We start from the raw sequence: 13261 nt of genomic DNA, 5'->3' as shown, positions 1-13261 counted from the left end.
TTTTTTAAACCTCATAGAACTCTGCTTGTTTGAGGGAGCGGTAATCAAGGATCATTAATGTCTGCCACTGTGAATGTTTCAGTTCTTTTATTTGGATGAAAAATAATTTATTCACAGCAAATATTAACATTTTTAAAATTCGTCCATGACAGTGACAAATGGTATCAGGAAAAATGATGAAATATTCTTCTGCCAGATAGAACTGGGTTTATGTGGGTCATTAAAAAGCATTAAAAGTCATCAAATGGATTTTGTTAAAATTCAGGCCTTAAAAAGCAGACTAAATGTTCTAGTCATTAAAAAGTATATTGTAAGCTTGATGGTTAAAAACTTTTTAAAACAGTTTATTAGCGTTGTCTGATATTACAGGCTACCCAACAAAATTGGCTGATTAAAGCATTTTAAAAATCAGTTAATATCGACATCAGCTTTCATGATCCGTTTGGCCTAGTATCCGTGTTGCCTTCGAAGTGAATGTAGAAGCCTTCTGCCTTTGTACAAGGGCTGGTCACAGCTTAGCACAGCAGTTATGCTTATTGACCATTAGATGTCTCCAAACTAAGATGCATGGACTTGTTATGTGAGCAGACCATTTGCGTTACGCAACGTATTTTTATTTCAACATTATAGTTATGCAATATAGGCACATTTTCCATAACTTGAAGTTGTTCTCTTATTTTTCACAGAATGTTTATTGGATTCCCCTAAAGTTGTTGCATTTATCACTATTAAAGTACCCAGTCGGGCATCACAACACAATCAGCCATAATATGTTAAGTCCACGACCGCATATATCGGTATTGGTTTGAGATCGGTATTGGATTTTTGCAGTTGGATAATATCGGAATATCGGTGATTGGTTAAAACAGGCATGAAAATCACTTACCTTTTGGCAAAATTCGCCGTTTTGAAGTCAAAAAGGGTGACCTACGAGAATTGTGAAGATCAGAGGAGAAAATGTTTAAGGGGGGGGCAGTAATTCCATCTCACTAACTAACGACATGTTTCGTTGAAGTTGCTAAGCCTGTCGCGATATTCAATGAGTCCATTTGTCGCAAGGTAAATAAAAATGAGGGTGATAATTTTCACGGCTGCGTTTTATCACCGCGTGCATGCATACATTTGTGCATGTGTGTAGATGACATATGAGACTCCAGTTCATTTCACAGATGTTTATTGGTAATCAACAAGCTGTAGAGTTACAGTTCAGACATGCAAAATTAGGAAACGCATGTATATCAAACACTGTAAACTAGGGTTGTTCCGATCATGTTTTTGTGCTCCCGATCCGATCCCGATCGTTTTAGTTTGAGTATCTGCCGATCCCGATATTTCCCGATCCGATTGCTTTTTTTGCTCCCGATTCAATTCCAATCATTCCCGATAATTTTCCCCGATCATATACATTTTGGCAATGCATTAAGAAAAAAAAGAATAAAACTCGAATATATACATTCAACATACAGTACATAAGTACTGTATTTATTTATTATGACAATAAATCCTCAAGGTGGGATTTACATTATTAACATTCTTTCTGTGAGAGGGATCCACGGATAGAAAGACTTGTGACTTTGTATATTGTGACTAAATATTGCCATCTATTGTATTTGTTGAGCTTTCAATAAATGATACTGTGGCAATCCCAAATGCATGATGGGAAGTGGAACCATGACTTTGCGTCGTTCTACCAATTGATATATCTTCTCTGCGTTGGGAAACAACTTAAGGTGTTAAGATAAAGATCAATTGCCACCTTGCTTCCCCACATTGCTTCCCATTATATTTCTATTCATAGGGAGAGGGATTGAAAGGCTTTAGCCAATTAAAAAAAGGCTCCAAAGGCTGCCTAAATTCACTCTACTCATAATGCGCTGCCTTTTATGTCTCTGTATAGGTAAAACAGCGTCATTACAGATTGAGCGCGACAATGAGTGAGAGGGTCGTGCATCGCATACATGAATTGCGTTAAATATTTTAATGTGACACATTTTTTAATAAATTAATTGCCGCCGTTATCGGGATATTTTTGATAACCCTACCTTAAGCCTAAACTAAAGACTCTGGATGAGTGTAACATATGTCTGTAACGTTAAATACAATTAGAAAACGATTTAATTAAAAAAAATATATATATATATATATATATATTATATATATATATTTTTTTTAAAAAAAAGGCATGGCCAATATTTTTTTGCCGATTCCGATACTTTGAAAATGACGTGATCGGACCCGATCGATCCGATCGATCGGGACATCTCTACTGTAAACATTAGCATTGCTACAGTGGGACTAATGGGGAAAAAAGACAACCTACTTTACCCTGCTATAAAACATTGGTAGTCTTCTCCAAAACGCAAAAGTGCAATTAAAAGGTGACACTTCAAACAATTAGAATAGCTGGTTAACAGCATTTGCAAACGAAAAAATGTAAACGAAAACAAAAAAATCTATGAGTGACATCACAAGCAATGACGAAAAGTGCTTTGTTGCGGAGTGTGAAGTTGTTAGCGGTTTAGCGAACGTACTTCCGGTGAACATGTCAAAATAAAAGCACGTCACGCTTATATAAATAACGATTTCTGGAGTTAATCCCCCATGCTTCAGAATTAATACTATAATATGTAAATACTATAATACTACAGAATTCAGATTCTACACTACTGATTTCCTTAAAATGACACCCTTTTTGAAAAATATGATTGGCAACATTATTATTATAATAATACTATTATATATAGTAGTATACTGTAATAATAATGCTATTTTTTAAAGAGTTGTTTTTAAGTATGTTGGAAAGGCAAAGTCAGTGTTCTGAATCTGTTTACATTCCATTATTTTGCACTAGTAAATGCTATCAACATTTGACCTCATTGTTTATGTGTGATTAATTATTGTCATTTACATATTTATTTGTACTTTAATAAAGAATTTTAGTGTTCCAAAATGTTTTTGTCAACAAAAATTTCATTGCTAAATTAGTAAAAAACAAACAAACAAAAAAAAAACAGTATTATTAATTTTTTTTTTTTTTATTAGTCGACTAATCGTAAAAAATATTCAGCTGACTAATCGGGAGGAAATTAGTCGTTTGGGACAGCCCTATATTAATAATAATTAATTTCCTCCTCACCCTTCTCACCTTATTAACCTCTGACCCATTTTCATGCCTGTTAAAAAGTCATTATCAGACAACTCTACCTACAATTTGTATGTGTGAAACTATCTGCAGTAGTGCATCGGCATTAAATTAGTTTAAAGTGAATTTAAAAGTTGCATTAAAAAGCATTAAATGATATTTGCTGATACCTGTAGAACCCCTGTAGAAGAAGGTGTCACTATCAAAATAGTAATATATCAAAACCTGTGCGGGGTGCCAAAGTCGGCCTTTAGTTTTTTGGCAACACGCCAAGTTCAGTAAATGACAAATGATGACAAATGGTTCAGTCTTTTTTATATCTGGCATGTATGAGAGGTACCCCATCCTGAATACGACTGCATTGAAATATTACCCTTTAGGCCTGGCGCCCACTGCTGCTTTTAGACAGGCTCCTCCTCCAAGGGAAGGAAATCAATTGACCTCAAACTTGCATTGGGTGCCTTAAGACATATGTGCAGGTGCCTGCTGAAAAATATTGAGGTTTTGTTGAAGCAGAGAGCTATAAACAGAGTGAAAATGACCGTCGCCATTTTGTCTTACTACAAATTTCGAACAGTCATAACTTGGCAGATGTACAACATATCTGCGCCTTCCTCTTAGGTGGGTCAATGTCGTATTACCTTTTGTAATACTACATTTTAAGGCCAACGTCCGCATGTCTCTGTCTATTGCCATGACGAACTCTTTGTCCGTCATTAAAAGAAAGTGGATCTCTTCAGGGGCTTAGGCATCTTATAGAGCCACGAAACTTGGCACACGTAGTCAAATTGGCCCAATTAGAAGATTCATTTTAGTTTTGAATAAAGGCGTGGCAACACAGCTCAGGAGTGCCTCCTTTTTTATATGACCCTCTTCAATAGGGTTTTTTTCACCTAGTTGTGTGAATGAACCACCTGCCACCACCCTGAGCTGAGTTGCGCCAAACTGCGAGTGCTCGTTCAGTCCTCCTTCCAGGCTTAGTTACCATTTAGTGTACTGTAGTGGCTTAGCTCTGTTAGCAGACTAATACTTGCATTGAGATGGCTTAAAAACGATCACCTCCATCTGGCTGGCTGGAATTGTAAAATTACACAAGAATCATCTGGCCCATTTTAATTTTTTTCTGACTATATAGTAGATACAATAAAATCCAGTCTTTACTGTAATTCCCAACCAAAATGTCAATGTCCCCCTGTTGATTTACTCCACATTTTCAGCCCGATTTTATCCCAACAGACACATCGTGGAGAATGGTTGACAGTCATGGCCGACATTTTGAAGTGGGGGCATCACGGCGCCTTCTGTAGTGTGACATATCCACCGAGTGCCAATCTGGCATCTTGGGCACCTCAAAACCACGTCGTAGAAAGTCTGCTGTGTCAGAATTTCGGCTTGTCCTGTCGCATAGTGTGACACATCCATGTATTCCTACTGTTCAATTTCTAAATAACCCATATCCATTTAAAAGATCCTTCTGTTTTTTAGGTCACTAGAGTGTCTGACCAAAGCACTTCCTTTGTCAGACCAGTTTCATCCATGAAGCCCAAGACGGGGGGTGGCAGCCAGCAATCACCAAGGCCCAGCAATACCTCCAAACTAAGAGGACACTCCCAAAGCCAACCAGAAGTCAAGAGCAATCACCTCTCACAACACAGCAACCACCAGCTGCCTCACAATCAATGCCTACCAGTTTGTAAGTTCTACAGAAACCCCAAGACACTCAGAGGTCTTCAGAACTCAGGAAAAAATCCAAGCAGGGCACCAGCTCAAATGCCATTGACTACTAACTTAGCCACAAGACAGCTCAAAGAGACCGCCGGTGTTGTGAGATTGTCTAGAAGAAAGCGTGGACTTCCACCAGATGCAAATCCAACTTCTCTCAATCATTTTTCTACCGACAATCCATTAAAGAAATGCAGGACACAACAGTCCAATGGGGATAACCGACTGGATAATAACTACGGTGAGACGGAGGCTAACTGTAAGGAAGATGTCCAAGTGGAACATACTGTCCGCAAGGTGAGAAAAACTGTTGATAAAGAGATTAAACAAGACACACGTATTGGAGAGCTAAAAATGATAAGGGACAGTTTTGTAGCTGAGAACTTACAGAATAAAGTTAATATTAGAAGCTTTGGCTCAGCGGCAAGCATCACTACTCTTGAGGTCAAACATAAATCTGATCTCGGTCCCGTAAGTGAGGTCATATGCAGAAGTATGAGAGAAAAACGGCTACAGAAGAACCTGAAAATTGGGTCAACTCAGATCTCCAAAACAATTCCCAGGATTACTGTTTCTAGGACTGTTATCAGAGCTGCGGGACATGCTGCTGTTCCTAAAGCTCGAGTCAACTCAGTGACATCACCGTACGTACATAAAAACCCACCAGCGAACAACTCTGCCAAACACAGTCCAAAGGGAACTAAAAAAGGTGCTAGCAAAGACATTGTCACGTTTATTTCACCAGCCAGCAGCTGCTCCAATGACGATTCCAAATGTGCTGCAGTTGGCCCTACCAAGGGCTGGGCTGATGACTCAACCAAGGACGGTAGCTACTCTGTCACTTCCAAGGGCTCTACAAAACGTCTTAGGCAGATTAAATCTACTACCTCAACAGTTAAAACTAGGAGCAGTCCTAGAATTCTTCTCAAGCGCTAACACATGATCCCTTGCTCAACATGTTTACAGATTCACTGTTTACTGTATTAAGGTTTAACATAGGAGACGATCATTACTGTGTATATACCTGTAAATCGTACACCCACAGCGTCTAATGAGTTCCAATTAAGGAGCTGTCTCAAAAAATATCCTCTTTTATTTAATTGAGTCCTCTGTTTCACATACCGCTGCTCCTCATTAGGGTGCTCATGAACTGGAGGCTACTGAGCTGACTATAGGTGCAATGTGGGCTACCACCATTCATACTCACATTTAGGTTTGGGCTGGGCGATCTGGCCCAAAAAAGATCACAAATTGTTTTCACGATTTTTTTTTTTTTTTTAATTAAATAAAATGGCCTCTAACATTGTATATTAGCATTAAACTGGCGGGCGTTCGAAAACTGAAACATATTTTGTATTTTAGTGCACAATATGTGGAATTTTCTTTATGTGAATTTAGCTTTACAGTTGACCTTGCCTGGAATGTAATCAACCACCTGAAAACCAACACTTTTTGAGGCACTATTCAAAATCCGCCAAACTAGTCATTTTGCATTAGGGCTGCAGCTATCGATTATTTTAGTAATCAATTTATCATCTAGTTCAGGGGTGTCAAACTGGTCCTCAACGGGCCACAGTGGGTGCTGGATCTCATTCCAACCAAACGAGATGAATACCTTTTCATCTGGGGTCTTACAAGTGAAATCATTTGAATGCAGTCAGGTGCTGCTTGTTTTAGCAGACACCTCATTGGTTGAACTGTGTTCATTCGGTATGAACAAAAACCAGGACCCACTGCAGCACTTTGTGGAAATGGTTTGACATCACTGATCTAGTTAGTTCGAATAATCAAATAATTGGACTAGGAACATTGAATGCGTTACAGAATACATTTTCGGAGATGTAAGAACAAAGGCTAAGATTGCACTTTAAAAAGAGCATTAAATACAAATACAAAATAGAAGTATGACCTTGGTTTATGACCGTGTCCCCAGATGCACCCTGTGGGGGGTAATCCGGGAGTATGGGGTGGAAGGCCCTCTGCTAGGGGCCATCCAGTCCCTCTACCACACGAGTATGAGTCAGGTCCGTGTCAAGTCGGACCTGTTCCCGGAGAAGGTTGAACTCCGCCACGGCTGCCCTTTGTCACCAGTTCTGTTCGTGACCTTCATGGGCAGAATTTCTAGGTGCAGCCGGGTGGTGGAGGGGGTTGAGTTTGGTGGTGGGAGGATCTCATCTCTGCATTTTGCAGATGATGTGGTCCTTCTGGCTCCATCGCACAGCGACCTCCAGCTCTCGGTTGGACAGTTCGCAGCCGAGTGGGAAGCAGCTGGGATGAGAATTAGCACCTCCAAGTCTGAGGCCATGGTTCTTAGCTGGGTCAGGGGTGAGTGCCTGCCCCAGGTGGAGGAGTTCAAGTATCTCGGGATCTTGTTCACGAGTGAGGGTAGGTCGGAGCGTAAGATCGACAGGCGGATTGAGGCGGCGTCCACAGTGTTGCTGGCGCTGTATCAGTCTGTCGTGGTGAAGACGAAGCTGAGCCGGAAGGTGAAGCTCTCGATTTACCTGTCAAACTGGTGGAAGTGGCAGGGGAAAGGGCTGTCTGAGCATCTTTGCTAAGGCTGCTGCCCCCGCGACCTGGATTCTGATAAGCGGGAGACGATGAAGAAACGAACGAACGAAAATAAAGTTCCCCAGTGTTTCTTCAAACTGCAGAATTGTATTTTCATTTAAAAAATAAATTAAAAATACCTTAGCTTAGCCTCAAAGAGGAAATAAGAATAAATAAATGAGAATCCAAGGACAACGAAAGAACAATTGGCTAACTTACATCGCAAAAGTCCGCTAGTTTAAATGCTACAAAAACTTTTTTTTTTTTTTTTTTTTTTTTTTTTTAGAATGCTGCCTCACAAGCTCCTGACAAATCATTCTCACACATATTCCCACAAAAAACTGCTAAATATACCTGTAAACTAAATTACGAATGCATACATTTTTTTTTAGCTCAAATGAAAACTTACCTTATGTTGGTCTTAACAGAGAGCAAATGGATTCAGCCATGTTAAATGAGTTATGTCCTATTCACTGTTGCCACGAGAGGGCAGTGTATCCACCCAAATCAATAAACCTTAATGCAAAACCAAACATTACAACGCCACTCTAATTAAACAAATCCTCGATTCCTTTGATTCGATGCTTTTTTTCTAATCTAATTAATCGAGTATATCGATTAATCGTTGCAGCAAGAGTTTGCATTTGCTTGGTTGATTAAATATGACATTGCCGATTACAGAGCTTTAATCATTTTTGGTTTGGTTGGTTGATTTCAATCTCGAAATCAACCAACCCAGCCCTAGCACATATTCACCTATAGACAATTAAGTCTTCAATTGACCTTTCGCAAACTCCACCCCCCCAAACGGCAATTGACCAATCAAATGTCCTAGCAACTTCGTGATCGAGTAGGATCCGTCGAACTCTCAGATTGCTCCATTGCCTGTTTGATTAATTTGTTGGTTTTGAGATCACCAACTGCCATGAAACTTTACGGAAGATGACGAAAAGGATGAAGAAGCTGCGGACGTCTAAAATGGTGAAGTAAATATCTAAATAGGATACTTTTTCAGTAAAAATGCGGTTCTTTTCATTCCCAAAGCGGAAAAAAAAATTGGTTTCCAATAGATTAAGAAGCATTGATGTATGACTAAATGTGTTCAAAACAAAGTCACACATACGTGTACTTTTAAGGTAAGATTAAGCTAACACCAGAGGCTAACTTGTGAGAGGTTTGCCGAACTTGCTTCGTAGAGGCAATAACGTTCATTAAACTTGATATCAAAGTTGTAATTGCTGTTATTGAATATTACTAGAATGTCATCACTATAATGTCTTAAGTATAGGTGTCTCTGAAGCTAAAGCTAGTCAACTTTATGCCTTCATTCGCAGTCCATTCTATGTGTGCGCTAACATAAAGCGGTGCTTCCTCATTTTAAGTAAACATAGCGTCCTAATAAGCTCCTTGAACTTGTTTTTATTTTTTTTTGTAACATTTTGTGAACGGACACCTTAGTATCCCAACCCTTTGCTTGCCGTAAGTGTTGAATCTGTAGGATTTTGCCTCATATTTTGCTTAGTTTTATACATATTGCTGCATATTGTAAACCCTTCTGCCTCAATCTCGAGGATGTTGCACTGGTATTGCTCCAAAATAAATCACTTAAAACACTCCGATATATATCTGCCTGGAAAGGCTTGTGCCGTTGGCGTCACAAAGTGTTTCAGCATAGCAGCTCTAACTAACGGGGGCAGAGCTTTTTAAAAAGGTCAATTAACATAGCATGCATTTTTCAAGAAGACAAGAAAACCAACCCAGATGTACTAAACACTAACATAGACTTCATAATGTATTGAGGGGACGCGGGGGTGATTCATATGGGGGCCTATGTCCGTCAAAGCTGACCTCGTGGAAACACAAAGAGCTTTTTCCGTTGAAAATTCTTGTGAACAAGTGCTTAAATTCCTGAATTCTTTATAGATATGGACGTAAAACAGTCTCGATTCTTGGTTAAAAGCAAAAAAACCCCATGCAGTTATCAGTTATTTTCCGTAAATATTGCGAACTATGATGCTAGTCAGTAAGATAATTTGGCGGCCGCCATATCACAAAGAGCTTTTTCTGTTGAAAATTCTTTTGAATACATGCTTAAATTCCTGAATTCTATATAGATATTGACGTAAAACAGTCTCCATTCTTAGTTAGGAGCAAAAAAAAAACATGCAGTTAGCATTTATTCTACGTAAATATTGCAAACTATGATGCTAGTCAGTAAGCAAATTAGCAGCCGCCATATGTAAATAAAGAGCTTTGTCTGTTGAAAATTCTTTTAAACAAATGCTTAAATCCCTGAATTCTTTATAGATATGGACGTAAAACTGTCTCGATTCTTTGTTAAAAGAGCAAAAAACCAGGCAGTTAGCATTTATTTCACGTAAATATTAAAGTTGCACCGATACCGATACCAGTATCGGCAGGGGGCGCCGATCCGGCCTGAATTGGTGGTATCGGTATCGACGAGTACCAACATTTAGGGCGCCGATACCATGTACTGGCATCATTTGAACGCTAATATAATGTCCTCCCCACGTGAGCTAACTTCCCAAATCATTACATCTGAATGTCTTTGTCTCAGAATTACCACACGAAATTTACATTTTAATCTTCAATATTACTAATGTACACTACAGCGCTTATCCGCGATGTTACTCTGCTCATTTAACATGGTATTCACAAACGATTAGCTTGCGTAAGCTAACGCTTACTGTTGTAGAGCTGAAGGGATCAGAAAGGTTAAGACCGTGGGAGACTCAGCAAACTCATGGTTTCATGATGAACACTGAGTGGCAAATTAAGAGCCCCGTACTTCAAACTCGTCCTGTTTATGAAAGTCGTTTGTAATATGCTGGTGTTGTGCAGTAATGAGCAGAAGTGACTTCTGTGGCCAGAAAACACTCAAGTGGCGCAGCGCGCACATTAGATATCATCAAATAGCAATCTAGATGTCCTATTGTTAGATCCCATGCCAACTCTCGCGCGCACAAACTAGAAATCATCAAATAGCAACCTAGATGTTAGATGTTTAGATCCCATGCCATTAGCTGCGTGAGCCCAGAGCGACGCGTAGTCCATAGACTATATTGATTAAATAGAAACCGCCATGACTGAAAGGAAGTTAAGCAGGCTAAATCAACCCATACCAGTGACTATAGATAATGCTGCAAATACTGTTAATTCAGTACATGTTACAGATGGACTCGGACCACAAATAGGATGTTAAAAAATATCTGCTAAGAGTGCTGCAGCAATCAACAGTGTGACCCACTTTACAAACAGTAAAGATTGTTCTCAGCACATATATACGAAATTTCTTCAGATCAGGAAGAAGTAAGCACATAAATATTATGCACTAAAATGCTTGTTTATATGATGGCACTGTTTTTTTTGCTTGTTAGCAAAAAAAAAAAAAATATAATAATAATAACAGTTGTATTTTCTGTTTCAGAGCATTAAATGTATTGAATTGTATCGAAAATCGTACTGAACCGTGACTTAACTATATCGTTGCATCCGTTATACGCACATATTTATATATATATAGTTTTTTTTTTTTTTTTTGCAAACAGAGTGGTATCGGAATGGTATCGGTATCGGCCGATACTGCACAGCCAGGTATCTGTATCGGTATTGGGCCCAAAAAATGGTATCGGTGCAACACTAGTAAATATTGCGAATTATAATGCCAATGCTGTCGCAGCTAATTTCTCCCATTGATTTTTGTCACGTTTCAAAATGCATGAATCGTACGAAAAATAATAATAATTACCTAGAACTCTCGAACAAATCACTCCTGAGACAATCCTTCCTGTTTGTATGCGGTACAGCTTTCATACTTTTTCCAACCTAAATCCGGCGTTGGAACCCTGCATGTATTGACTAACTGTGACCGACTGCGAATAACTGAAGTGGACTGTAGGGCGGCCCCCTACTTGAAGACAATGCGCAGTGGGTGACGGATGTGACACGTCTATACAATTACGAAGTCTATGACGCTAACCTACCATGCTAGCCCTTTATGAATATATTTATTTAACACTTTGAGTAGCGTATTGAATTGATGAATAGATGATGCAGTCAATTTTATGCATAGCATAAATATACACTACAAGAATTAAAAATGTTTAGAATAGTAGTTTGTATTCAACGAGTTTACAGAAAAGCATCGTAAGAAATGCTTCTTTATTGACAGTACATGCAGCTACTGTAGGCCCTACAGTGTAGGGGGAAAATCTTCAAAAAGTTAAATTAACTTTTTTTTTTCAAATTACCATTAAAAACTCTGACATTTAATTTTAATCCCTTTGTAGAGGCGATGTCTTTGATACAGCTCCTGTACTGACTCACATTAGATTGTGCAGGTGTACAAAATCTTGTGGCCAGTGAGTGTATTTAAAAGACAAACACTGGATAGTGCTGTAACATAGTTTGTTCTTCTATACACCTGTCTGTTATGATGTGTTTTTTATGTAGATGTACAGAAAAAAATGATTTGAGCAATATACAAGTGTTGTCTATTAATTGGCTGTAGTGAACAATCACTATCGCAAACGATGATTTCAGGTGCTTCCATGTAATTTTGTTTACCTAAAAATCATGCTAATTTGCAGCTCCTATATTTTACATGGAACCCTGAGTAAAATGACATGTTGGTTGTCAATGCTTTATTTTAGTGTTTGTAACTCATCTATAATATACATAAGCTTTGAACATAATTCGCAGCTTATTATATTATTAAAAACTTTATTTCAATGTAAGTCGTTATTAAGGATGTCCCGATCCGATTGCGTCATTTTTCAGAGGACTGGAATTGGGTGAAAAGGATCGGGTTTTTAATTTAAACAATATATTTGTTTTTCAGCTTCATGCTTGTAAAGCTCCTCAGCCTCTCTCCTGCTAAGCGTTGCGGCAAAACTGTCCAGCTTCTGTTTGGTAGTTAACGTTAGCGATGATTGACGGGTTTGAAGCTTTGATCTTGCTAGAGGAGCTTGGTAGCTCCACGATTAAAGGCACAGATGTGTCAATCAATGTTAAACTTGCATATGTTTGCTGTATGAAGTCTAGTAAGTGAGAGGCTGTTCTCAGCAGCGCGAGTGGATTTGAGTGGACTCACTCAATGAAGCATTTAATAAAGACAAGCATTTTTCTACGTTCTTATTTTAAAAAAAATTCACATTATGAAGTCAGCACGGTGGGACAGTAACATGTTTGGAACTTTTGTTTAAAAATCCCCCCCCCCATGTATCTTTCGAGACTGTTTTGGAAGATTCTCAAAATCAGGTAACTCGGACTCGGTCTTACGTGCAAAAAATATGCGATCGAGACATCCCTCGTCGTTATTGTTGTTTACGTCGCAATGTGTTGATGTAAAATTGTGCCCCCGTAAATAATGTTACACATTTAAAAAAAAGTTCCCTACAGACTTCGTGGGAATTATTTGTTGCTACGATTCGTTTTTCATATTACAACTGGAGAGTACCCCACCAGTGGACAGTGTTGACTCGTTTAAAAAAAAAAAAAAAAAAAGTATATCGTATTGGGGAGAAATTATATTTTGCTGAGATATTAATGCTACCCTATTTCTGATCAAACTGCTGCGCATGTATTTATGTAGGGTAACCTACGTCTTTGTCTCATACCAGCCATGTTACGTGCTTGTGTTATCTTTTAGTCATATTAGTATGTGTACTTGAATTTATAGACCTGCTTCACTTGTCACGATAGTGTAAGCCAGGGGTGGGCAAACCGGTCCTCGAGGGCCGCAGTGGGTCCTGGTCTTTGTTCCAACTGATCCAGCACAGAGCTTTTAACCAATGAGCTTTCAATGGAAACAAGAAGCACCTGACT

General features: G+C 38.8%; 1 protein-coding gene across 1 annotated transcript in view; it reads left to right on the top strand.

Moving 5' to 3' along the window:
- The window catches only part of LOC130914776 (uncharacterized), a 41068-nt gene extending 28022 nt beyond the window's left edge, over positions 1-13046 (top strand). The window contains exon 8 of the mRNA XM_057834276.1: positions 4628-13046. Within this exon, the coding sequence (XP_057690259.1) occupies positions 4628-5800 (1173 nt within the window). The 3' untranslated portion in view covers positions 5801-13046. The remainder of the gene's footprint in view (positions 1-4627) is intronic.
- Positions 13047-13261: the final 215 nt, after the last annotated feature.

This window comes from Corythoichthys intestinalis, chromosome 4 (genome assembly GCF_030265065.1).
Source record: "Corythoichthys intestinalis isolate RoL2023-P3 chromosome 4, ASM3026506v1, whole genome shotgun sequence".
Classification (NCBI taxonomy): domain Eukaryota; kingdom Metazoa; phylum Chordata; class Actinopteri; order Syngnathiformes; family Syngnathidae; genus Corythoichthys; species Corythoichthys intestinalis.
Note: the sequence above shows the minus strand (reverse complement) of the source record. Positions and strands in the feature narration are given on the sequence as shown.